The sequence below is a fragment of the Dasypus novemcinctus genome, chromosome 23 (genome assembly GCF_030445035.2).
Source record: "Dasypus novemcinctus isolate mDasNov1 chromosome 23, mDasNov1.1.hap2, whole genome shotgun sequence".
NCBI classification, from domain to species: domain Eukaryota; kingdom Metazoa; phylum Chordata; class Mammalia; order Cingulata; family Dasypodidae; genus Dasypus; species Dasypus novemcinctus.
In genome coordinates this window covers 18699512-18724735 of record NC_080695.1, presented here as the reverse complement: position 1 = coordinate 18724735, position 25224 = coordinate 18699512, and the positions used below count along the sequence as shown (strand labels likewise).

General features: G+C 63.0%; 1 protein-coding gene across 9 annotated transcripts in view; it reads right to left on the bottom strand.

Annotated features, from left to right (window-relative positions):
* Nucleotides 1–2116: 2116 nt before the first annotated feature.
* Nucleotides 2117–25224, bottom strand: part of ELN (elastin) — a 31935-nt gene continuing 8827 nt past the window's right edge. Inside the window, exons 5-35 of one of the 9 annotated variants that reach the window (XM_012526232.4) lie at nucleotides 24579–24608; nucleotides 23274–23309; nucleotides 22246–22338; nucleotides 21917–22012; nucleotides 21764–21826; nucleotides 21047–21094; nucleotides 20125–20193; nucleotides 19219–19290; nucleotides 18568–18609; nucleotides 18110–18169; nucleotides 17795–17845; nucleotides 16575–16649; nucleotides 16432–16491; nucleotides 15572–15829; nucleotides 14578–14631; nucleotides 13905–14021; nucleotides 13693–13734; nucleotides 13276–13362; nucleotides 12329–12385; nucleotides 10362–10541; nucleotides 10229–10288; nucleotides 9618–9749; nucleotides 8888–8926; nucleotides 7357–7443; nucleotides 7211–7270; nucleotides 6923–7006; nucleotides 6281–6319; nucleotides 5629–5673; nucleotides 5139–5168; nucleotides 4392–4442; nucleotides 2117–3149 (exon numbers count right to left, since the gene is read on the bottom strand). In XM_012526232.4, coding sequence (XP_012381686.2) covers nucleotides 3106–3149; nucleotides 4392–4442; nucleotides 5139–5168; nucleotides 5629–5673; nucleotides 6281–6319; nucleotides 6923–7006; nucleotides 7211–7270; nucleotides 7357–7443; nucleotides 8888–8926; nucleotides 9618–9749; nucleotides 10229–10288; nucleotides 10362–10541; nucleotides 12329–12385; nucleotides 13276–13362; nucleotides 13693–13734; nucleotides 13905–14021; nucleotides 14578–14631; nucleotides 15572–15829; nucleotides 16432–16491; nucleotides 16575–16649; nucleotides 17795–17845; nucleotides 18110–18169; nucleotides 18568–18609; nucleotides 19219–19290; nucleotides 20125–20193; nucleotides 21047–21094; nucleotides 21764–21826; nucleotides 21917–22012; nucleotides 22246–22338; nucleotides 23274–23309; nucleotides 24579–24608 — 2261 coding nt within the window. In that variant the 3' untranslated portion in view covers nucleotides 2117–3105. The remainder of the gene's footprint in view (nucleotides 3150–4391; nucleotides 4443–5138; nucleotides 5169–5628; nucleotides 5674–6280; nucleotides 6320–6922; nucleotides 7007–7210; nucleotides 7271–7356; nucleotides 7444–8887; nucleotides 8927–9617; nucleotides 9750–10228; nucleotides 10289–10361; nucleotides 10542–12328; nucleotides 12386–13275; nucleotides 13363–13692; nucleotides 13735–13904; nucleotides 14022–14577; nucleotides 14632–15571; nucleotides 15830–16431; nucleotides 16492–16574; nucleotides 16650–17794; nucleotides 17846–18109; nucleotides 18170–18567; nucleotides 18610–19218; nucleotides 19291–20124; nucleotides 20194–21046; nucleotides 21095–21763; nucleotides 21827–21916; nucleotides 22013–22245; nucleotides 22339–23273; nucleotides 23310–24578; nucleotides 24609–25224) is intronic. The other 8 variants (XM_012526235.4, XM_012526234.4, XM_012526233.4 and 5 more) reach the window with 8 other exon arrangements.

Here is a 25224-nt window from a genome sequence, read left to right as displayed (position 1 = left end):
AGATGCAGAATGGGGTGACCCGCTGTATCGGAGGAAAAGTCAGGGGGCCAGGGTGGCCCTGAGGTGTGGTGGAGGTCGAGTAGCAGGACATGAGGTCAGAGCGGCTTGTCCAACTGAGGTAGAGCCTCCTGGGCCAGTAAAATTCCCCTGGTTGTGGCACTGAGGGAGATGGGAACCATTGCGGGTTCTGGAGCAGGATACATCTGGCTGCTGCCCAGAGAGAAGGCTGGAGGCAGCCAGGGCAGATGCCCTGAGCCTCGTTAGAAGGCTGTTCTAGCAATCCAGGCGAGAGATGCTGCCAGCCTGGACAGGGCAAGGCCTGGGGGTTGGGAGGAGTGGGAGGACGTGGGTATCTTCTGAAGGGAGCGCTGCGGGATTTGCTGGTCAATCTCCTGAAAGGAGAGAAACGGACTCGGGAAGATGGTTCCAGATTTGCTGACCTGAGCCTCCGGAAGAGCAGAGCTGCCATTCACCAAGATGGGGCAGATGGGGTGGGGCAGTTGGCTGTGCAACGTCCAGGGGGAGAAGGTAAGAGCTGGCTGTTGGGTGGGCATGCCTGGCGTTCAGGGGAGATGTCTGTTTGGGAGTCGCCAATGCACAGGTGGTATTTAAAGTTGTGAGTGATGAGACCAGGGCTGAACGCTGGGGCCTGCCAGCTTCCGGAGGCCAGGGGGGTGGAAGAATGAATGAATGCATGCATGCGTTTCCTTGGCCACCACTCTTGGGCAGGCTGGGGCGCCCCTCCCTGGGCTGTCACAGCCGCCTCCTCGTGGGTCTCGCTGAGCCCCACCTCACCGCTTCTGCCCTGTCTTCCCTGCTTCCTCAGCTCTGCCCCCTCTCCCCAGGCGCTCCTGGCTCTCCTACCCTCCAGGCCTTCGCACCTGCTACTGCCCTCACCTAAAAGGCCTGGCCCTCCTCTCTCCTCTGGTCTTTGCCTGTTTAATTTCTCTTTGTCCTTTGCCACCTGAGAAGCTCTCACTGACCATCACCCACCCGCTTCTCTTTCTGCTCCGCGAGGGTCCTTGTGTGCAAATGCACAGAAATGCCAATCCGCACACATGTGTTCCAGCCACAGGCCCAACCAATAGCCACCCCCTTCCCTCCCTCCGGCTCCGGGGTACACACAAGGGTGGGGGGGCCTGCTTTAGGAAGACGGGTGCAGGCCTGAGGCCACCCAGCCCTGGAAGCAGGCTCGGCCATTTGGGGAGGGAATTCCAGGGTCCAGTGCTGAGAGTACTGGGAGGGGGTGTGTGGGCTACCTGTAGCCCGTGGCTGTCTCATCCAGTGGGGAGGGGCCATGGGTGTGGGGTGCGGACTGTGGGGACGGGCTGTGTGTGGGGGATACTCTTGCCTGCAGGGAAGGGTGTGGTTGAATGTCCCAGGGCTGCCGGCAGGGTGTCATTTATGGAGTTTGATAACAACGGAAGCAATTCCTTACCCAATGTGTGTGCGAGAGGAGTCTTCCTTGGTGGGGGAGTATTTCCAAGGGAAATGAGTTCCCCGCTGGGGTCTCTCTTCTGGGTGGTCCCCTTGCTCCCTAGGGCCAGCCTCCCCTCCACGTGGCTGTTCATTATGGCTGAGGATTTGGTTCTGGACAGGAGGGTCCATCTCATTTCCTGTACTGCTCGGGCTGCACCTCTGTGTGTAGAGGTGCGTGGTGGGTGAGCGAGCCCACCTCGTGGAGGAGACGCACCCTGGGCGCCTGCTTCCTCTACCCAGGGGCTTTTACTTTTGTTAAAGGATCGCCGAACTGAGGAAGGCTCAAGGTGCTGGAAGCCGGCGGCGGGCGCACCTGGGGAGCAGCCGCCCCTGCGCCTTGGGTGGCGGAGGCTCCCAGCACCCAGCCTGTTCCCAGCGCGTCCAAGGAAGAGCACAAAGCAGGCCAGGACACACTTCCTTTAAAAGGCTTTCATTTATTAGTCTTTTCAGAGCAGTTAATTCTCTTCCCTTATTTAAAAAAAAAAAGCGTTTCATCCAGAGTTATACCAAAGTGATTAAAATGAATCTTCTACTGGGGATACAGCTCCCCAGATCGGGGAAAAAAAAATGATTTTTCAATGATCCACAAAAATAAAACCAAAAGAGAACATCTGCAATCAAAAATACTCCCCAAATATCCAGGACAAAAAATAAAATATTTATTGATCTATCACAGCGAGACACAGAGATGGGTGGGGCGGGCGGGCTGGGAAATGTTCCGAAGTACAGTGGCTTGAGGGGGAACGGGGGGATACAGTACTGCGTGTGGGGAGACCGAGGCTGGAGGGAGATCCCCACCGCCCCGGCCAGCACAGCCCCTCACACCCTCGACTCCGTCGGGCCCCCTCATGTGGGGGCGGCGTGTGTGGTGGGGGCGGGGGCAGGGCACAGGCTGCCATGACAAGTAACCAGGTTGAAGGTGGGGGGCACCCAGCCAGCTGGTGGGGCTGGGCAGTAAACGGGGGACCAGGACGGATGGCTGGACAGTAGGGCGGACAGATTCCACAAGAGCAAGGGGGCTATTCCTAACGGGGGGAGGTCTTCCGACCTGAAGGTGCCCCAAATGTGGGGAACAGCAGTTGGAAGGGAGGGGGCTAAGGGGAGAAGAGGGGGATGTGACCGAATCCAGCTGGAGGCTTAAGGGGCTTGGGTATGGACAGGACCGCAGCCAGGGGTGGGTCCCGGTGGGCAGGGGGCAGTGGGACTGCCCGAGGAGTGTCCACACCATCTTCAGAGGAGCCCCAGGGAGGGGGTTCCCCAAGGGGCTGTCCTTCCCTCCTCCCTCCCCCAGGAAAATGAGAGCACCAGCATGTAGCACCAAGTTCCCCTGGAGATGGAGAATGTGTGGCGGGGGAGCTCCTGGGTGGGAAGGGGGTGGGGTAAGGGGCCGAGCCCACCTACCCCTTGCCTCTGAAGTGGGTGGGGGGCCTCCTGGGGACCAGTTGGCCGCCCTTCTCCTGTTTCCTTGTCCTGTGGATTTCCAAAGCCGCCCGGCCTGCCCCGGCCCCCTCCCGGAGTGGGGACTTAGGAGGGGATGTGGGAGTTTGGGGTCACAGAGGGTTTACATTCTCCACCAAGCAGTAGCACCAACGTTGATGAGGTCGCAAGTCAGGGGGCCGGGGAAGCTCACTTTCTCTTCCGGCCACAGGATTTCCCCAGGCAGGCCCCACCTAGGTGGCGGATGTAGGTGGCAGTCAGACGGGGGCCCGCAGGCCAAGCTGCCCACAGGCCAAGCTGCTCTCACACACGTGTCATCACAAGGGGGACAGAGGCCCAAGAGACGGTTAAGGAAAAAGGCTCAGAGAGGGCAAAGGAACCGTCTGCGTCAGAGCGGCAGGTGGGGGAAGGACCGGGCCTGGGCAAGGCCTCCAGATTCTGAGTCCACTGAGTCTGGGATGCCTTTTAGTGAGTGGCTCAGAGGGAGATGGGACTGTCGGGGGCCTGGCTGCCTGCAGCTAGGAAATGGGAGAGGCCCCATAATGCGAGAGCATCAGATGAGGAAACTGAAGCCTGGAGAGAGGGAGAGTCTTACTCGTCCGCATTGTTGGTCAGTGGCGAGCTGGGACTTGGACACAGATTCTGTCCCCCCAGGGTCTGAGTGTGAGCCCTGTCCTGTTCACATGTCAACTTGTGGTAGGAAAGTCACCCTTGACCGGTAGCAGAGCCCCTCCCTGCTGGAGCCAGATGTGGCTTGTTACCGCCACCTGGTGGCAGCGAGCGGACGAACAGGGCACAGACAGGACGGCCCAAACCCTCTCTTTTTCTCCTGCTCAGTCAGCGGGTTTGGAAAGCACCACGATAGGCCACGGCCCTGATGGAGTCACCTGGGGAGCCAGGCACCCCGGAAAGGGTCAGTCTGGTCTTGCCTCTGCCCTACCGCGCCTCAGCTGTGTGGTGAGAAGCAGGAAGGGGTGAAGGGCCGGAGGTACCGCAGGGGCGGCGGTGCCGCTGTTTTGGGGCTCCTCTGGGCATTGTTGGGAGGGGGTTTGGGGGTGTCAGAACTCACCCCCCACACTCCCCAGGGACGTGTCTGCACCTTTGAGCGAGGCAGTGGCCTTAGCCCTCCCGGTTTGGTCCCTGGTACCTGGGGTCCCCCTGGCCGCTCCCCACACTTTTCCTGCCTCCGAGGCTCCCACTGCCTCGCCCTTCCCCCGGCCCCTCGTCCCTTCTCCCTTCTCTTTCTCACGGGCCCCCAGCAGGCAGGGTGGGGGCAGCTGGGTGAGGGGCTTGCAGAGGGCCCACCAGGCTTGGCCCAGGCTCTGGAAGAAGGGATGGGGGGGTGGCACCAGCTCCCCGACCCCCCGCCTCCCACCCCCTGCAAGGCCTGGTCCAAGCGGCCTCCCCTCTCCCGGGCCAGGCCGGCAGGCCCCGCCCCTCGCCAGCCGGCTCTGTGCTCCCCGCCCCGCTCTCACCTTGGAATCCCAGGGCTCCCAGGGCACCTCCGTAGGGTTTGGGAGGTTTTCCTGTGGGGGGAAGGGCGGGCATGAAGGAGGGGGCCAGGCTTTCCCGCCTCTCCCAGTACCCCCCATTTTCCCCCACCCCACAGAGTCAGCACCCCTGATTTCTGTTTCTGTCCCCAGCTCCTGCCCCCACCCCCTCCTGTCCAGCCCCCCCCCCGGCCCCGGTCCTGGCTGATGGCCAGGGGTCTGAACCCCTGAGCAGGTGCCCGTCTACAACCGTCAGACCCCCCCAAGCTTCCCAGGCCCAGCCTCCGCCCACCTCGTGAGCCCGGCCCACCGTGCGGGCGTGGGCCTTGCTCTCTCCCCGCGGACACAGCTCCCTGCCCACTGCAGCAGGCACAGACCCCAGGCCCTGGCTAGACCCTCGCCCTGTCCTGCTGCGGCTTCTAGTCAAGGGCTAGGCTGGGAATGGGGATCCTTGGGCCCCCCGTGCCCACCCCCCGGGGCTGAGCTTTCCACCCTGCCATTCCCCTGGGGGCTTCCCCAAGCCCTCTTACGGGGGGGGGGTGTCACCCTAACCCCTTCCTCAGCAGGCCTCCACCCCCCACCCCCACCCCCGCGCAAGTTGCTCAGGCCCTGCTGGACACAAGCCCCCTCCAGGCACTAAGCTGCCTTCATTTCTCCTTTTTCCCAAACTGAGATGAAACAGGCTCGCTTTGGGGGGAGTTACGCAAAATGGCCTTCTTGTTGCAGACTCACCGCCAACTCCCAGGCCCCCGGCTCCGCCACCTACAAGGCAAGGAGAGGCGCTGTGGGCCGGACCCCCTCCGGGGAGCCCGCCAAGCACTGGGACAGCACGGGCCTAGCCGGAGACCTCGGGGCCCAGTGGCCGAGAGGGCCCGGCTGTGTCTTGGGGCTCAGAGGCCCTGGCCCTGCCTCGGCTCACAGTGGGACCTTAGGCAAAAGCCTCTGGCACTCTCTGAACCTCAGTTTGCCTCATCTGGAACCTGAGGGGTAGGAGGGGGAAGCCATCCGTCCTCCCAGGGACCTTAAGAGGCAGGACAAGTATTTTGGAAAAGGCGATGCTCCCTGGGCTTGCAAGAGAGGGAGAGAGGAAAGGGGGGAGGCCTGGTCGTGGGCCCACCCCCGGAACTGGCTCAGCCCCTCTGGCGGGAGATGAAGCAGCAGACGTGGAAGAGCCTGCCCGGAGCTCCAGGCTGGGGTCCCGTGGCAGGGAGCCTGGGCATACCTGGGAAAATGGGTGACAGTCCAAAGCCAGGTCTTGCTGCAACGCCTGCGGGAGAGATTTGGGATTGGCAGAGGGGCAGACCCCACTGCGGCCTCGTCACCAACCGCCTGCCCCCACACGGTCTTCCCCCAGCCTCTCTGCCCAGGGCCACTGCATCCCCTTTCCTACCTGCAGCCCGCCGTACCTGCTGGCCTTCTCAACCACCTGCCCCTGCCTAGCCTCCTGGGGTGGCGCCCTGCTGCCTCGGCTCCTCGGCGGGTGTCTGGGGCCTGTGGTGGTCCCCCCACGCCCTGCAACCTCTTGCCCTGGATGTTTGCTTTCCTGGGACGCCCGCTCCACCCTCTCTCTGGGTCCCTGCGCTCCACTCAGGCTGCAGGGGCCGCAGGTGCTAGTGGACAGCCTTCCTCTAAAGGATTTCACAGCAGACGTGGCCCCTGCCTCCAGCTGGCAATGGCCTGGTGGCCCCTGGGACACCCCAAGGCCCACAGCACCTGAGAAGAGGGCAGATGGGGCCAGGACCAGACCCTGTTTAAGGGGCCCTGAGCGTCCCCTCAGGGGTCTAGGGTCAGGGACATCCTGAAGCCTGAGCCGGGGGCAGGAGTGCCAGCAGTGGCCAGGCCTGGGCAGGGGAGGGTGTCAGGTGGCGACTCACCATATTTGGCTGCTTTAGCCGCAGCAGCTGGGGACACACCTGGGGAGACGGGGGGCAACGAGGACTTAGGGATACCCGTCCACCCCGGCTCTCCCTCACCTACTCAACCCTATGCCCATCTGCCCACTGACCCATCCTTCCACCATCCCTCCATCCCTCCTTCAGCCCGACTTGCCAATGTCTTTACTAAGCTCCTACTGTGTGCCCTTTTTGTGGCGAGCACAGGGAGAGGCCTCCAGGCTGGTTTAGATAAGGGGACACAACGGTCACCCAAGAATGGGTGACCTCTCAACACGGGGCTCGCCAGGATATGGTGGAGACTTTGGGGCAATAATTTCCTTCCAAGCTCTGGTTTTCTTCTTTGGAAAATGGGCATAACTATCAGTATCCCAGTAAACCCCCACTCGAAGTGGTCGGGTGGATTGAAAGAGGACGGGGAGAGGGCTGGGGGACCCCTGGTGCATGGGCCGCCCTTGTTCCTGCTGGGTGCCCTCGGGGACCGGCTCAAGCCCCTCTAAGGCTGCAGGGGCCGGGAGGAGAGGCCGGGGCCCACCACAGGGAGGGCAGGTGGGGGCAGAGAGGACAGCTCCGACAGACAGACAGACACACCACGCAGTCACTGATGCCAGAGTGGCCTCTCACCTCCAAAGCCCCCAGCACCGGGGACGGCGCCGAGTCCACCGACTCCCAGTCCTCCCACTCCAAGCCCTCCAGGTCCCCCAAAGCCTGCGGAGAGAGCTGTGCATTAACCTCCACTGGTCAGGGCAGGGACCCAGAAAGGCCGGTCTGCAGAGGGGGCTGGGCTGCGGGGAGATGGGGCCCCCGAGGGGCAGGGGCACAGGCCAGGGAGCATGGGCTCCGCGGGACACGGTGGGAGGTCCCCCCCCACCCCGGGGGCTGGGTGCAGCCCCCCGTCCCGCCAGGGCTCACCGAACTGGGCGGCTTTGGCTGCAGCTTTGGCAGCGGCCGCGGCAGCAGCAGGTCCGACTCCTGGGGACACAGAGGAAGCTCAGGGGGAGACCCTCCACGGGTCGGTCTCCCCTCCCCGCCCGGCCCATCCTGGGGCTTCGGCTCACCGGTCACGCCGCCTGGGACGCCCACTCCGCCGAGACCCCCGACCCCTCCAAGGGCCCCAACGCCTCCAAGGGCCCCGGCTCCTGCTCCTGTGAAGAGGGGCGGGAAGCTCAGCCCCCATTTCTGGAGGATGGGGTGTCCCCCCCCCCAACCCCGGGAAAGCAGGCAGGGGGTGCTGCGGATGCGGGAGCACTGGAGAGGAAGTCCATTCGCAGACACATGGGCCCGCGGCCCGCCTCGCCCTCCCCAGCAGGACCGGAGCCTGCCCCCGGGGGCTTCGGACTTCTCCACGGTCATCCAGGCCTACAGGACGCTCCTCCCAGGCCCCGTGCTGGGAGGCCCTGGGGAGGAATGGCGGTCACTGTTGGCTGCCAGGATGGGGCACAGGGCTCTGACGGCCCTGGGTTCGAGTCCTGCTCTCTCTCGCTACAGCGGAGGCCTCTCCACCCCCGTTTCGCCATCTCCATAGGGGCATTGCTCACTTTACAGGTGTTTGGAGAGTAAAAGAACACACCATCTGTGGTCATGCGCTTTAAGTTTTGAGTCATTGCCCAGAGCTACCATTGACAGCTGACACTTGCCTCTCTCTCGGTGCCAGGCACTTCTAAGTACTTTGCACTTATTAGCCTATTTATAATTTATTGCAACTGGAAAGGGAGGTACTATTATAAACCCCCATTTTGCAGACGAGCACATTGAGGCACACAGAGGTTATGCAACGTGCTCAACCTTACGTGGACAGGTAGGTTTGGACCCAGGTGGCCTGGCCCGCGGGTGTATCTTTCAGGCTCAGGCTGTTGGAGCAGACGGCAGCAGGCGGGAGAGGGGCCGTGGGTCTCTGTGGCCCACTGGGGCCACTGGGGGCTAAGGAAATGGGCATTTTTGAGGTGGCACCTGGTCCCACGTGGCCTGGCTGGGCCTGTTGACAGAGGTGCCAGCCGCGCCCCCGGGAGGCTGGGGAGGCCCGCGCCACGGACAGTGAGGAGCCGGCCAGGCCGGGCAGCCAGAGGAGACGGGCTCTGGACTCTGCGGCTGCCAGGAGTGCCAGCTGGAAGGGCAGGCGCGCCTGCCACGTCCTCGGAGCCCGTGGAGGGGGCGCGCGTGCCGACGGGGAGGCGGGAGGGGGGCCCTGGGGGCCGGGTGAGGCCGCTTCCTCCGCTCGGGTTGGGGTGCTGGTGGTCCAGGCCGCCCACCTCCTCATTCCCCTGGCAGGGCCGGCCCCTCCCTGGGCCCTGGGTGTCACGAAACCATCCAGGCCAGGGGGGCCTTCGGGCCCACTCGCCATGCTGCTCGCGGAGGTGGACACTGGGAATTGTGGGCACGCTTTTGGTTGTCACCCTGGCTGGAGGCAGGCCGGGGCCCGGCGTGCTCCACCTTCAGGCACATTGTCCTTTGCAACCCTGACCATCCCAGCCCGGGGCTGCGGGCTCTGGGCCCTGGGCACCGATCAGGCGGGGGACTCGGTGTCCAGGTGCCAGCAGGGAGGGTGGGCAGCAGGTGAGCCGGAGGAGGGGGGAATGGGGGTGCACTCACCGTATTTGGCTGCTTTGGCAGCGGCCAGGGATCCAGGTACTGGGAAAACAGAAGAGGGGAGTGGTCAGCCACTGACCTTTGTGCCTCCTCCTCCAGGGAGCCCTGTCTGGCTTCCTGGGGCCTCCATTGCTCCTCTCACAGCCCTTAAGCCGGAGCTCCCCAGCCTGGAGCTCCACCGGCTGTGGTCCTGAGGTCTGGTATCTAGCTGTGCCCCTGCTGGTCTAGTCTGGGGGTGCTTGAGGGCTGGACTATGCCTCCTCCTTCCATCCCTCTCCTTCCCATCTCCTCCAGGCCCACTGTGGTCTGCCTGAGGCTGGACACAGAGGGGCTCAATAACCTCTAAGTAAAGAGCTGGAGCTCTTAGTGGCCCCCTTGCCAACAGAACACTGCTGGCCCACTCCATGCTTATTGACACCAGGGATCTCCACTCTCCGGTCCTGGGGTTTGGCCTTTTTCTCTGTTTGGAGCACCATCACCCTTCCAGCCAGGAGGCAGATATCTGAGACCTGGCAGCCCGGGCCCTGTTGCCTGGTCTGCTCCCTGCCTGTTAGCCCAGTAGCCTGTGACTGCTCAGGAGGACCGCCTGCGGAGTGGACTGGTCACTGGGCGGCCCTGAGTGGTACCCGAGTTGGTGGGAATGGGGATGCTGGGGGCTGTGCTGAGAGGAGGAGGGGGCTCCCTCCTCTGAGCGCAGCAAGGGGTTCCTGCCCAGTCCCCCACGGAACCTCACCTGCACCCGCCCCAAAGCCAGGCACGCCGGCCCCAGCTCCAAAGCCAGGCACGCCAGGGCCGACTCCAAAGCCGGGCACGCCGGCACCAGCTCCAAATCCAGGCACGCCGGCACCAAGCCCAGCGGCAGCGCCTGCGGAGAGGGGCAGCGGTGTGGCAGCGGCAGGCAGGGCCAGCTCAGGCCCCGGGGGAAGGGGGCAGGCGGGGGCAGTGGCCTCCCTGCTCCCGATTTACCCCTTCACCCGTCCTCGAGGCTGCACCAGGATGGCCACCTTGTCCAGCCCCCTCCCAGGCTGGCATCCCAAGCTGCACACTGTGCCACCCCCTCCCGTTTTGGATTAGCTTGGATTCTGCCAGCAACCTTGTGCCACAGGTGCTATCGGTGTCTCCACTTTACCCACGAGGATGAGGCCACCTGGCTCAGGTGGGATGGCTACTTAAACCCACCAAATCTTTGCTTCCAGCCCCTATGCCTCAGGGGTCTAACGGGCTGGGGTGGGGGGAAAGGGGACCCTGAGAGGCCCTGTGTCCCAGGCCTCAGCTCAGGCCTGGGTGGCAGTGGACCAGCCTGGGCAAGGTGCGGGGAGGCGAGAAGGCGTGCAGGGCACTCACGGTACTGGGCTTTGGCGGCCGCCTTCGCAGCAGCTTTGGCTGCATCCGGGGCCCCTGCTCCTGCGGGGAGAGGGGGCGTGTTCAGGGCGGGTGACGTGGAGGATTCAGGCGCCCTTGGGTCCACGCAGCTCACCTGGCACACCGCCGATGCCCACGCCAGGACCGACGCCGACACCAGGCCCAACACCAACGCCGGGGACAACGCCGACGCCGGGACCGACGCCGACGCCGGGGACAACACCAACGCCGGGGCCGACGCCGACGCCGGGTCCAACACCGACACCGGGGCCCACGCCGACGCCGGGACCTACCCCTGCAGAGAATGAGAAGAGCTAACCCTAACCACGTCCCCACCAAAGAGGACAGAGGCCGACGGAAAGAGCATTGGACGGGGAGCCCGGAGCCATGGGTTCTCGCCCCAGTCTGTGCACAGGCCAGCTGTGTGACCTCGGCCTAGCTCAAGGGTCTCTGTTCCCTGAGCCCAAATCGGAGCCATGTGCAGTTTCCAGAGTTCTTAACGTTTTGAGAGACAATGAGTGTGACTGTGGGTGAGCTCCTTAAGCTCTTGGGACCTGCATTTCCACCTCTGTAACATGGGAATTGTAATACCAGTTTCCTAAGGTGGTTGTGGGAAGCAGATTTGGCTCAACTGATAGAGTGTCTGCCTCCCATACGGAAGGTCCAGGGTTCAAACCCAGGGCCTCCTGACCCATGTGGTGAGCTGGCCCACGCGCAGTGCTGATGTGCGCAGTGTTGTGCCACGCAGGGGTGTCCCCTGCATAGGGGAGCCCCGCGTACAAGGTGTGTGCCCTGCAAGGAGAGCCGCCCCGTGTGAAAAAAGTGCAGCCTGCCCAGGAATGGTGCCGCACATGGGGAGAGCTGACACAGCAAGATGATGCAACAAAAAGAGACACGGATTCCTGGTGCCCCTAACGAGAATACAAGGGGACACAGAAGAACACGCAGTGAATGGACACAGAGCAGACAACTGGGGAGGGGGGGAAGAGGGAAGGGGAGAGAAATAAATAATATAAATCTTAAAAAAAAAAAAGGTGGTTGTGAGGATAACCTCAGCAAATGGTGGTTTTATGAAAAGGGTCCGTTTCCCACACGTGAGTTTGGGGGTCTGTGGACCTGGGGTTAGGGTGTTCTCTGGCCCAGACAGCCCTAGAGGTTCTGCTCTGACCTCACCAGTGCAGGGCCTCCAAAGCTCAGGCGTGGGGAGCCACGGCCCGGGACCTGGCCTACTGCTGGGTTTCCCAAGTGGGATCTTGTGATCTGCCATATTCGGGAAGGCATGGGGGCCTGGGGCTGCCGGACTGGCCCTCAAGAGGAAGCCAGAGATGGGGGGTTTGGTCAGGGAGCAAGAGGGACCACAGTCGCCTGAGGGGGCCTGGAGCCCAGGAGGGCTTGGGGTGGAGGCAGGTCCCCGCTGGGCTGGGAGGTGGCAGGGGCTTTGCGAAGGCCGGAGCCAGGTCCCAGGGGGCTCGCCGGGGACCGGTGTCACTTTGTGTTTCAAATTGGGAACTTTGGGAAGCAGATATGGCTCAAGTGATAGAGCATCCGCCTACCACATGGGAGGTCCAGGGTTCAAACCCCGGGCCTCCTTGACCCATGTGGAGCTGGCCCACGTACAGTGTTGATGCGCGCAGGGAGTGCCCTGCCATGCAGGGGTGTAGGGGAGGCCCATGTGCAAAGACTGCACCCCTCAAGGAGAGCCACCCCCTGCCAAAAAAGCACAGCCTGCCCAGGAGTGGTGCCGCGCATATGGAGAGCTGATGACTCAACAGAAGGAGACACAGATTCCTGGTGCCGCTGACAAGAATGCAAGCGGACACAGAAGAACACACAGCGAATGGACACAGAGCAGACAGCAGGCAACAGGTGTGGGGGGAGAAATAAATCTTAAAAAAAACCCCAACAAATTGGGAACTTCACCCCTGCCCCCACGGGTGCCCAGTGGGTGGAGAGCTGCGAGGAAGGCCCGTGCCCAGAATGGGAGGAAGGGGGGCGGGGAGGCCAGGGGTGCTCAGCTGCCAGGCCCTGGTGAGGGGGGACAGAGGGTTGGCGGCAGAACTTAGGGATCAGGGGAGCACTTACCAAACTGGGCAGCCTTGGCAGCTGCTTTGGCGGCTGCAGCTGCTGGGGTACCTGCTCCTGGAGAGGTGAAGAGAGGGGTGTGGGCAGAGGTCTCCAGCCCCCTTCCCCAGTCTCTGCCATCCCCCAGTGCTGACACCCCTCCCAGGATCCAGCCTGAGCAAATTAATTGTCCCCTCTCCCAGAAGTCCCTCTCCTGTCCTCCCTCCTGCAGGAGACGTGCAGGGCACCTGGGCTCCAGGCCTGGCTCTGACACTGACTAGCTGAGCCCGGGCACGTCCCCTCCCTGCCTGTCCTGAGAAACAACTTGAGGCTCTGGAATTTTAGCTCTGGGCTTGGTGGAGCGACACCCCCAAAGCTACACGGTTGGCAGAACCGTGCGGATGTGCTCCTTCACCGAGGTCTAAAAAAAGGTGCTTTTTGCTTATGGTGCTATTAATTAAAAAAGTCCTAACGGTGCCTGTATCCAAAACTATGACTGGAAACAGCTCATTTCTTGGGGAAACTCAGGAGGGGTGTTTTTTCCCAGGAAGAAGAAGGAATGCAGAAGAGAAAACTTCTGACTGGGAGAGGCAGCCAAGAAGGGCGGTAACCCGATCTTGCTGGAACATAATCTCTTGCCGTTGGCCCCTGGCTGGTGAAGGAGAAAGGCCCAGGTCCCCCACCTGAGAAGGACCCAGAAGGGCCCCGCGGAGTCAGTGAGACCACCCGAACCCCGCAGGGCACAGCCCCGATGTCCCCAGGCAGGGAGGGGGCTTGCTGCGGTCACTCGGCAAACTAGAACTCCCGAAGGGCTATCCCCCCCAAACCACCGTGGGGGTCTCGTTTTCCCTCTCCCCCCGTCTCCGGGCTCAGTCTTCCCATCTGTAAAATGATGCACCCATCTTGGCCACTCCAGGGACCCTTCCATGAAACCAGCCAGACCAGTCCAGGTGGGGGAAACGGCTCACCTGGCACCCCTCCGGTGCCCGGCACACCTGGTACCGCGCCGCCGGCCCCTGGCACCAGGCCTCCCAGGGCGCCTGCTCCTCCAGCACCTGGGGGAGTGAACAGCGCTCTCACCCCCTCCCCCGCCCGGGGCCCACCTTTTGGGGGAGGGGGAACAGAATGGGCGCCTTCACGCCTTGGCTCGGTGGGGGTGGGTGTGATAAGCGGGGGACCGAGCGCCCTGGCAGCGGGCGGCAGGGCTCGGGAAGATGGTGGCAGGGACCCTCGAGCGTGGCCACTGCGGCCCTGGGGGCCCAAGGGGGGGAGCTGGCTTTGCCCTCGTGCTGGGGCCTTGCTCTGAGCTTAGGGGACCCGTTTGCTCTTTCTGGGAGAGCAGGGCTGGAGCGGGGCTTTGGGACAGGCAGGACAGGGGCACTCACCGAACTTGGCGGCCTTGGCGGCGGCTGCTGCCTGGGCTGCAGCTACAAGGGCAGGAGAAGAAAAGAGACCCTCCGGCGCCCTGCCTGGACGGCGGCCAGGGCCAGCCGGCGTCCAAGGCCCTCCCCGCCCGCCCCCCGACTCCTCCCCAGCCCGGGCTGCGCCCCCTGCTCCCCTGCGGGGACAGGAGGCCCCGCAAGAAAGTCAAGCTCACGGGTAAGGCCGGCCCCGGGAACTCCGCCGACTCCAACACCGTAGCCTGGAAAGCCTCCAACGCCGACCCCGTACGTGGGGATGCCGCCCACGCCGACCCCGACGCCGGCCCCCGCCCCTGGAGGGGAGAGAGAATCGAGTGGAAAAGGGCCTCCGTGGGAGAGGCTGGGGAGGCTCTGGAGGATGCTGGCCGGCTGGGAAAGAGGATGCCAGACCCCAGTCCGGTCCACGAAGGACAGAAGTCCTGAGAGGTTGGATCTCCCCAAAGCTTTCACTCCCTCAGCTCAGCCCTCCCTTGACCCTCTCTTCTCTGAGGTCTTGGGGAAGGGCCCTTCTATTAACTCTGCAGAGACTGTGGGTGGGTCCCATGTCCCCAGACAGGCTTGGGCTGCTCTGGGAGGGTCAGGGACACTGTCCCCACTGGGGATGCCACCCGTGGACTCTCCCATCGCTCAGCTCCATGGTTCCATGGTAGGAGACAACCGGGGGAGACTTAGTCCTGGAGCCCACCACGTGGAGTCCCAGCTCTGCCAGTGCCTGGCTGTGTGACCCTGGACATGTCACTCCCTTAATCTGGAGTGTGCAAAGGGGAAGTAGGAGCGGAAGGCGTCTGGGGGTCCCTCAGTTCTGGCGAGTAAAGGCCAGGCCAGGTGGGGCCAGCTGTTGGCACTCACCGTATTTGGCTGCTTTGGCGGCTGCTTTAGCGGCTGCGGGTGATATCGCGGGCCCTGGAGAGACCAAGGAGAGAATGAGGGAGGGCTGCCCAATGTGCATCCCTCTGTCCACCCATCTGTGTGCTGGTCTATCTTCTTTATGTCTAATAAGCCAACAAAGAGTTGTTCCGTCCATCCAGTTATCTACTCATATCTCCATCCGTGTATCCACCAGTCCATCTCTCTACCCAACCACCATTTGTCCACCCACTGACCCACACATTTGTTTACCATCCTTGGACCTTGGTCCAACCATCCATGCAACTATCTCTTTCCAGCCATTCACCTATCTATCCATCTGCTTATTCACCCATCTGCCGGTCTATCCACTCACCCAACCTTCTACCTAATCGTCCATTGCATATTTACCTACCCACCCATCTATTCATCTGCTCATCCTACCACGTGCTTATCCATCTGCCATCCATCCATCTATCCTTCTACATATATCTAGTCTCCCACCTGCCTATCCACCTCTTTTCATCTACCCTTCCATCTAACTACTTTCATTTTACCCATCTGTCTATCCATCCACATATCCACCCATCCTTGTATCTGTCCATCAACCCCCTTCTCACCCATTCATCAGTTTGTCTACTCATATACATGGCCACTCACCTACCCACCCAATTGTCCATTTGCCCATCCATGCATGCATGCCTTCATCCTCCTACCCAACCATCCAACCACCATTTACTGAGCACCTACTCATCTAAGGATTGGGACGAAGAGATGAAAAGACATGGTCCCTTCCCCCAGGAGTACATGGACAGTTAGAAGGTGAACTGAAGAAAATGATACTGGCAGTAGCCTCTCTTCAAGTAGAGAGGATGAGGCATGGCCAAGTGTATGGAGAAAAAGAGGACAGATGAGTAAAATATTAGGAAGAATCCAAAGTCTCGAAATTTCTCCTAAAAGCACATACACATATACGCACATGGTAAGTCCAACTCACCTGGGGCCCCAACGCCTGGAACTCCAACACCTGGCACCCCAACACCTGGCACCCCAACACCTGGAACTCCAACACCTGGGACTCCAACACCTGGAACTCCAACACCTGGCACCCCAACTCCTGGAACTCCAACACCTGGCACCCCAACACCTGGAACTCCAACACCTGGGACTCCAACACCTGGGACTCCAACACCTGGGACGCCTACTACTCCCCTTCCAAAGCCTGGGCCACCAGGCACTAAGCCTCCAGCAGCTCCTGTGGAAGGAAAAGGATTGTTGTCCTGGTCCAGACACCGTGGGAAACTCAGAGGGCCTGCAAGGGCAGTGGCTCTGGAGAGGTGTGGGAGTGACAGGTACTGAGTGCAGGACTGCAGGTGAGTTGTTCTCTCTGCACAGACCCAACTCATTACAGAGATTGGGAGGGACCTAGAGTCCTTGGAGAGCTCTAAGAGTTTGGGAAAAACATGATCTTTTTCTAAAGCAAAGTTGGAACTCTTGCCACTGGGCACCCAGGCAGACTTCTGGGGTCTGTCCTGGGGGGTGGGTGGGAGGAACCAGATGCTCCCAGGGTCCTCTTTCCCCAGCTGGGCTAGGCAGTGGGGAGCAGTGGCTCTAGCATTCCAGGCAGAGTGGCCAGCCAGGAGGCCAGGAGGCGTGACAAAGCATGCTAGGGTGGAGAAAGTGGGACAGATCGTGCTTATCAATAATCTAATCACTCTGTGGGGTGGGAGAGGGGCGTGGCTGCAGGTGAATGGGGGCACAATCCCCGCCGCCTCCCAGGCCTGGGCTCTCCAAGACCCGTGCAGAGGCCAGGGCAGGCTGGAGCCCCAGGCCTGCCACCCCCCTGGGGACACTCACCGTACTTGGCTGCCTTAGCAGCTGCCTTCGCAGCAGCAGCAGCAGCCGGAGTCCCAACCCCTGGAGAGACAGGTGCAGGCCGTGAGCCCCTTTCCCCCACAGCCTCCTCCAGGGCACCCCCGTCCCCCCTGAAGAGACATTACCTGCGATGCCTCCAATCCCAGGAATGCCGGCACCTCCGACACCCACGCCGGGGAGAACCCCAGCTCCTCCAGCGCCTGTGGGAATGCGACAGCACAGATGTGGCTCCCGGGGACCCTCCCGGGGCCGGGCAGCAGGGCCCCTGGGATGCGGACGTTTTAACCAGCACAGTCTCAATTGGGCAAAGGGGCCCGGGACTCTCCAGCCAGGCCTGCTTGGGGGGCTTTGCCCCACTGTTCCTTGACTCACCCTCAAAGTGTCCATTTCAACACACACATCAAGGGACCTGAATGTTTTCCGACAAATCCCATTCTAATCACTGCCACATACTGAGAAACCACAAGCGGCCGTTCCCCGGGCCAGAGGGGCCCCCGAAGGAATGTCCGAGGCTTCCTCTCCCTGTGTTCCGAAGATGCCGCCAAGTTTGTAAGCCAAGCGTCGCGGCCGCCTGGCGCGGGCAGCCCCTTGCTGCCTGCTCTCCCGCACCCGCATTCCAGCCACCCCCCCCCTCCGGCCCCGGCCCGCCCGAGGAGCCTCGGTGTCAGGAGGGGGGGCCGAGCGCTGGGCTTGAGGGGCCGCCGGGGGCCCGGCCTCCAGCTCGTGCCTCCCCACGTTCTCTCCCTCCCGGGGCTGGTGAGGACAGGTCTGTCCCATCAGAACCAGAGGAAGGACTCCCCTTGGGCTGGGCATTGGGGTCCCCGGTGGGCTGACCCCAAACTTGGGGACCCCTGGGGCAGGGGGGTGGATGCCCCCTCTGCCCATGACATGGGGCACGGGGAGGCTGGGTCACACCTGCAGCAGCCCTAGCCAAGGGATCGTGGGCTGGCCGAGCAAACTCACATTTTTACAGAACACATTAAGTTGATGCATAACCATTCGACTTTTAAATGCTTGTCCATGTACCACCGAAAATGGTCTTTCTTCCCACCACGGTGCCCACTCCCTCCTTGTTTTTACCCACATAGCAAACCCTACCTGTCGTTTAAAGTCTGACCCAAATGTCACTTCCTCTAGGAAGCCTTCCTGATTTCCTCCAGGTAGAAACACTGCCTATACCCTCCAGCAGAGCTCTTATCTGTCCCCAGTCTCTGGGATGGATGGATGGACAGAGAGAGGGATGGGTGGATGGCACTTTAAAACTTGGCTCTGGATCTCAGTGGTATCAGTGAAAGAGCGGTCAGGGGGCTGGGGGCTGGCAGGTGGGGACGCCAGAGGCACTCACCAAACTTTGCTGCTTTAGCTGCTGCTGCCGCTGCAGCCTGGGTGCCAACCCCTGAGGGAGGTGGGAGGAAGGAGACTTGGAAAACTGGGCTCCAGCTCCTCCAGAACCCACCCTTTCCCAACCCCAAGAGAGCCACCCCTCCCCCTATGCTGCACAGCAAGCTGAGCTTAGCAGAGCTGCAGCTGCCCCCCTCCAGCGTCCTTCTCCAGGCTCAGGTGGGGGTCTGGAAGTAGGGTGGGCCCTGGCCAGCCCAAGGGTGCTGCAGCCTGGGTGATTTGTGCCCCTCTGATGGAAGCGGGGTGAGGCTTTCCATACCTGTCCCCGTCGGGTAGCCAGCCTTGCCTGCTGCACCAGCCACTCCTCCAGGCCCATAGCCTGCAAACCAAGAGGCTCAAGGTCAATCAAGAGGATTTCATGGCCACTGCCCTCCCTCAGCCCTCCCCTCCCCCAGGCTGCCCAGACTCTCACCCTGTGACCCCCCAGCCCGAGTTAAAGCAACACAGACACGCGTGTCTACAGCCAAAAATGATGGTTACTCCTATTTTACAGCTGAGGATGCGGAGGCTCGGAGAAGAAAAATGATTGCCCCGAGGCCTCGGGGTAAGCGGCAGGACCGAGAACCAGGCTGCCCGAGTCCAAGTCCATGCTCTTTCTTTGGGGGACTCCCAGTCCCAGGCTCCATCCCTCCCCTAGCTGGGTGCTGCCCTATGCCCAGGCCTGTGCTGTGGTGTCCCTGCCAGGACCTGCCCCTGGAAAGAGCTAGAGGCCCTTACCGTAGGGCAGCTTCCCGGTACTGTAGGGAAGTCCGTAGCCACCTGTGGAGAGGGCAGGGTGGGCTCAGGGGCTGCCCCACCACCGCCTCCTGCCTCGCAGGGCCCCCTCTGACCTGGGCGGACAGATCTACCCTCGTAGGTGCCAAAGCCGGAGTCCCCAAGGGTCCTGAGCTCTTTACAGAGAAGCTCAGGAGAGCAGAGGCCCTGGGCAGAGGGGGCCGTGATGACACCCGCACCCCTAGAATGGGACGTCCGTCTCCCTAGAAATCCAGGCCTGGCCCTGGCCCTCGAGTCAGAGTATCTTCCTTACCCAAATGGAAACGTCTCGTTGTCTGAGCTGGCAGAGGGGTCTTGCCAATGAATGGTGTCCATCGACACCAGTGGCTTCCAGTCTCGGCGCATGTGCGTTTGTGTTACGTACGCATGCGTGTGCACTGTGTGTGTGTGCCTGGGGGTGTATGTACACACGTGCATCTCGGGGCATGTGGGGGGGGAGTCCCACACCCGCAGGACTGACGCCCCCTGTTTTCCTTAGTTGGTGGGCAGCAGTGGGCCTCGTCACCCAGGTTCCTGACGCCAGACCCCCTCCAGCTGGGGTCCCAGCGGCGAGTCTCCCCGAGTTGTGCTTCTTGAATCCCCCCACTGACCTACCTGGCAGCTTGGGTGCCTTGATGGGGTACCCCAGTGGGACTCCAGGCTGCTGGCCCCCAAAAGGTCCAACCCCTGTAGGAACAAAGAGCACAGTATCAGGAGGCCCCTGCTCCTTGGGCGAGCACCCAAGGTCCTCCTCGGGGTCCCTCCTGTACCCTCAGCCTCACACCCCACCTTCTGCCTCTGCTGGAACGAGCCCCCCACCGCACCCGGAAACCACTCCGCCCTGAAGGTCCTGGCCTCCCTGCTTCTCAGGCATCGTTCAGCTGAGCACGCGGGGGGTGGGCCGCTTCCTCCAGGAAACTTCTGGGGCCTGGGCCACGGCATGACGGATCGGGCCTGTAGCCCTGGCACCGTCTGGGCTGCCCCACAGACAAGGAGCTGGAGTGGGGGGCAGTGACCGAGGCAAGTTTGTACGGAAGCCAGACTCAGGCCTAGAGCAGGGGGCACGAGGGCAATGGGGCGGGGGCAGTTCAGCCTCTCCCAGGGCTAGAGCCCCCCGCCTGGCTGGCCCACTTGCTGGTTCCACGGAGGACCCAGCCCAAGCTCACCCGGGATTCTGGCAAAAGTGCCACCAGCACCGGCCATGAGCCAGGAGCAGTCCTGCAGCCCTAGCAGGGCACAGAGGCACGGCCGGCGGGTGGCAGCACTGGGGGCAGGAGAGGCGCCGGCCTGAGCAGTGGCCAGCTCTGCCAGCCCACCCTGGCTCGCCCTGGCTCACGCGGGCCGGGATTTCTTAGCACGCCATCTCAGCCAGCTGCACCAGGGCTGGGGTGAAAGGAGCACCCACTGGGTGGGCCCCGAGCCTAGGATGCCCTCCCCCATCCCGGGCAGAGGGAGGGGCCAGGTGGGTCCTGAGGGTGAGTGGAGCTTCCCACCACGTCCCCGCCTGGGTGGGCCGCATACCTGGCTTGGCCTTGACTCCAGTCCCTGTGGGAACCCCAGGGAGCACCCCCACACCGGGGAACCGAGCTCCTGAGGGGCAAAGAGGGGTGGGGCAGTGAGGGAGGGGAGGCGGAGCCTTCTCCCTGGGGTCACCCTGCTGACCCGTCAGCCTCCTGACTGTTAGCGCCGGGCCCAGGCCCCGGGGCTGGGGTGGGGGGCCGGGGAAGACCTGGGGGGCAGTGACTTTCCTTCCCTGCGTCACCCCCAGGCCAGACCCGAGTTTTCATCCATTTCCTAGCCCCTGCCAGCCTGTGCCTTCGACAGCCTCATTGCTAAACTGATCTAATGAATTTCAGGCTGTGTAGACCCCCTCACCAGGGAAGGCCCAAAAGAGGCGCAGCATTTGGTAAAGTGGGATGCTCCCTGAAGGTGGGGGTGCTCTCACTTGACCTCCCGTCCAGGCCCCAACACGGGGCAGCGGTGCTGCCCAGGCCGCGAGCCCCGCCCTGGCCCAGCAGGGGGGCTCCCACTTCTCCCTCATCCCCGGGGCGGGGCTGTCCCTGGCGGAAGGGGTTCGGGCCCCGCGTCAGCAAATCCTGCACAGCCACCCGAGCCTGGGCTTTTGGGGGAATTCGGGAGGTCACATGTCGGGCAGGGGCCAGGCCCTGGCAGGGAAAAGAGGGTGAGGGGGGCTGCTCCGAGGGGCCTCCTGCAGGGCGGAGGCGCTGGGTGACTCACAGCGTTTGGGAAACAGCTGCCCCCACTGTGGACACCGTGTGTCCTCGGGGCCTGCCTCGGGCTGACCGCATGTCCAGCCACCCTGAGCTTTGAATGCCCCACGGCCTCTGCTGCCCTCGGCTTTGGGGGAGCCGAGGGGGCGCTCGGGGGGCTGGCAGGGGCTGGCTTCCTTCCCCTCGGGACCCCCTACCCCTCCTGCCCTCACCTGTGCCTGGGAGCACGCCGCCTGGGTACACACCGGGCAGGCCCACACCTGGGGGCGAAAGGAGGCGGAGCCATGAGCTGCGTCTGCGTCTCCAGGGAAACCAGCCCTGCCCTCCCCACCCAGGCAGCTCCCAGCGCCCGGGGCTGTGCCCGATGGGGACAGCCAGGGACTGATGTGTGGCGGCTGCAGCCCTCCTCCCCCGGGTTTCGGAAGTCATCTGCAAAGCCTTCAGCGCGTGGATTTATCTCGTCTCCCGGAGCCTGTTTACACGGCCGGCCCAGCCCACCTCGGGGCTAAAGGCTTCCAGATGGGGCCTCCCTGCGGTGTGGACTCAGACAGCCTTTTGTTTAACCTGACATCACTTCCGAAAGGGCTTGGTGCCGGGAACAAGCACCAGATGGAGTTGGGGAAGGGGGAGGGCCCCGGGTCCATCCCAGCTCTGCCACGGTTAGCTGGGGGCCCCTCGGCACGGGCTCTGCCCTCCGAGCCTCAGTTTCCCCCCTTGTCGACAGAGGGCTTGGCACAAAGCCGTCTCCGAGATTCTGGGAGAAGGGCCTGGAAGGTAGGCCTGGGCCCCTCTCCCTGACGTCATAGACCCCGGCACCCTGGGCCTGCAGCAGCCCGGACATAGCCTTCCTCCCCCGCCCCGGGGACAGACGTGGGGGCCTCTGACCCTTCCTGACCTCTGCCCCCCAGTCCCAGGGACTCCACACTGACCCGGCACTTTCCCAGGCTTCGCTCCGGCTCCGACCGCTGCTCCGGGCTGAGGCACCACCGCACCTGGCATGGGAGGAGCCCGTCAGAGCCGGCTCCTGCCGGGCCCGCGGCCTTCCCCTGGGTTCACCTGGGGCTCAGGTCGCGCCACCATACCTGTAGACACTCCCAAGCCGCCCAGGCCACCGACGCCGCCGACACCGCCGAGGCCACCGACCCCTCCGACGCCGCCAACCCCGCCAAGCCCGGCACCTACAGATCCCGAGCGGGGGGAGCAAAGGGTTGAGCGAGGAGCTGGGCTGCCCGTCCAGCACCCCGGCCCGGCTGCCCACTCCCTGCGAGACTCGGGCACAGCCTCGCCTGAGGACACGGGAGACAGACCCCTGCCCGCCCCCCTCCAGGGCTGGGATGAAGAGGGGTCCTTTGCAGAGAGGAGGGCCCAGGGCAGCCAGAGGCTTTTGGCCCGTCCCCAAGGGGCCACTCACCAGCCTTGGCAGCCTTATAGGCTGCGGCAGCTCCGGCTGCTCCGCCGGGCACCAGGGCCCCCGGAAAGGTGCCCGCAGGATAGGCCCCGAGCCCTGGGGAGGGGAGGACAGGTGAGGCCCGGAGCTGCTGGACCTGGGGGGGACCCCTACAGTCCCGGCCTCGCCTGACCCCGCCCACCCCAGGAAGGCACCCGGGTCCTTCTGCTTTCTGTAGAACTCGTGTCACCAGGACCGGGTGGGGTCTTGGAGCCCAGTATGTGCCAGAGTGCACGCTCAGACTCATAGGAGGGCCCACGTCTTTCGGGGTAACACGTCCACACCCACCTCTTCCGGCAAGTCCTCCTTGAACCCTGCTGAGGTGAACAGCTTCTCTGGGCCCCCTTGGCCCCTGGGGCTTCCTTCAAGCAGCCCTCGTCACTCTGGCTGTCATAGTACTGGGCACCCAGCGGTGACTACCGCCTGCCCTGGGCAGGAGGCCCCTGCCTCACCTCTGCCTCGGTGCCTAGGACAGGGCCTGCTTCCCTGGGGGTGCTGGCCAGCACCCCTGTCCCCTGACTGCCTCCCTGGCTGGGCAGACGCCCTCGGCTTGGCTCAGGATTCAGGGGACGTGGCTCTGGTCCCCAGAGGCGCTTCTGGCCCGCGTGCCCCTCCCCCCACATGCCCGCCACCCAGCTTGAGAAATGATTTATGACAAATTGCCCTGAAGGGCCTCCTGCGTGCCTCCCTAATCTCATTTCCTCCCTCCACTCCCCACTGGAAAGGATCCCTCCTTCCTTGAGACAAATATTTTTCTATCAATTAAAGAGAGGTAGGGCAGGGAGAGAACTTGGGTGAGCATGAGCAGTTTAGTTCAAGCCAAACACCGTTCAATTCCTCTGCCTTAGTTCCAAACGATTACTTATTGATCTAGAATCCTAATCCTCTAGCATCTTAAGGAGCAGATGATGCTTGGGCACCACCAGAACATGTTATTTCTGTACATGCCCTTTGCAATAAAAATTATGAACTGGGAAAAAAAAAAGACAAACCTGCCCCAGGGCCGGCGCCGGCGAGCCCTCCAGCCCCTGCAGGGAGAAGGAGACAGAGATGGGTGAGGAGAGGCCGGGGGGTGGGCGTCGCTCCTGGGCCCATCTGGGTGGGGGCAGGACCCTGGCAGTGCTGTGGTCAGCGTGAGGGCCCCTCAGGTCCCTAAGCTGGACTTGGCCTTTGGTCATCAGGGGTCAATCCTGATAAAGCAGCAGCCCCGTATGGTGACCACTGCTCCCTGTCAACCACTTGCTTTCCCTGGAAGGTTCGCCAGCACCCTGCAGTGCTCCCAGAGGCCCTGGCAGGGCTCTCTGCAGGGCCGGCGCTAAGCCGTCTCTGCGGGCCCAGACCCCACCCAGCAGCCCTGCCTGCTTTCTGCCCTGTTGCAGGTGCCCCTGGCCTCAGCCCCCACCCTTTGCTATTCCCCTGTTCTGGGGAGCCCCTTCTACCCTCGGCTGGGCTCCCCTTGCCCGGGCTATCTGTCAGGCTGCCCTGCCCTCCTGGAGCCTGCTCGCTCGCAGAACGATGCTAAAATGTTTACAGGACGCCGCATGGGTCCCTCGGGCTTGCTCCTTCCCACATCTGGGCCCAATCGCTCCTTCTCCCCCTCCTGGAGACATTCCATGGCCTTGGCCAGCACCGCGGGGCAGTCAGGTTGCAGTTCACAACTGTGCTCGGTGTGTTTCCAATTACGTGAAAAACTTTCCTCCAGGCCCCGGCCTGGGATGTCAGGTCCTGGCCCCACAGGCGGATCCTCTCTGGGGACTGACCTGAACATGGGGGAGGACCCCAGGGGGGCTCACCTGACTCCCCACTTTTCCTGCTTGTGTGACCTGGGCCCCTTGGAAGCTCAGTCCCCTCATCTGGAAGGTGGGTCTCTAACTCCAGCCAGTCTCCCTCCAGGAGGGGCTAGGTGGGCAGGCAAGGCCTCGGGCCTGCCCAGTGCATTACCCAGCACCGTGCGCCCTGCCCCTCCCCAGCTCTGTCCCTGGCTTCTCTCCAGCCAGCCTGTTTCCTGAGCTCCAAGAGGGCAGGGGACACACTCAGTCCCTTCCTGTTCACAGAGACATTGGGAACAGAGGAGGGAACTGAACAGGAAGCAAGAAGAGGTTGGGCAGGGGCAAGGGTCAGCCCTCTGCCAGGTTCAGGTCCGGTGGGGGCTGAGGGGGACAGTCTTTCCCTCTGCAGTGGGCTGCCCTTCCCACCCTCCCACCCCAGAGTGTTCTGGACCCAGACCGCCATCTGGCATGACCACTTCCCCCCTGCCTGCCCTACCTGCTGAGGCAGGGAAGGGCCTTGGGACTCACCTGCCCCAAATGCCCCAAAGAGTCCAGCGCCTGGAAAGGAGGAGAATAGGGTGAGGAGCTGACCTCAGCCAGGAGCCCAGGGGTCTGCCCGGCCTACCCCTTCCCAGTCTTGAGAGGTCTGGATTCGAATCCTTCTGCCCCTCCCACTCTGTGTGTTTGAGCAAGCTGCTTCCTTCTGGGGGCTCCATTTCCCTACAACGGCATGGCCTTGTGTCCCTGCTCTCCCCGGGGCCAGGGAGCACCCAGGGGATGGACAGTACCCAGCATATGCAACTTGCCAGGCCCCCAGTGGGCACGCCCCACGGCTTCCTGGCCTTGCCTCTGCCCGTCTTGGGTGGGCGGCTGGCCTCCAGCTGGTACTCAGGGTGAGGGAAGTGCTGGCTGCTGGGTCCCCCCCTGAGCCCCTGTTGAGCCCAGAGCCAGCTCGGGCCTGCCCTCTGCCTGCTGTAGCCCACGTGGGGCAGCTGCAGGCCACCCACCCTCTACCCGCCGAGGGATTAATTGTTCCCAAGCAGAGCATGACACATGCAGCCCGTGGCCCTTTCCATCCCCTTGGGCCGGCCCGGATGTCCCCACAACCCGGATGGGGGACCGCCCCTCAGGGGTGCCACGGTGGCCCTGCCAAGGCCTTTGGGGGCCTGCATCC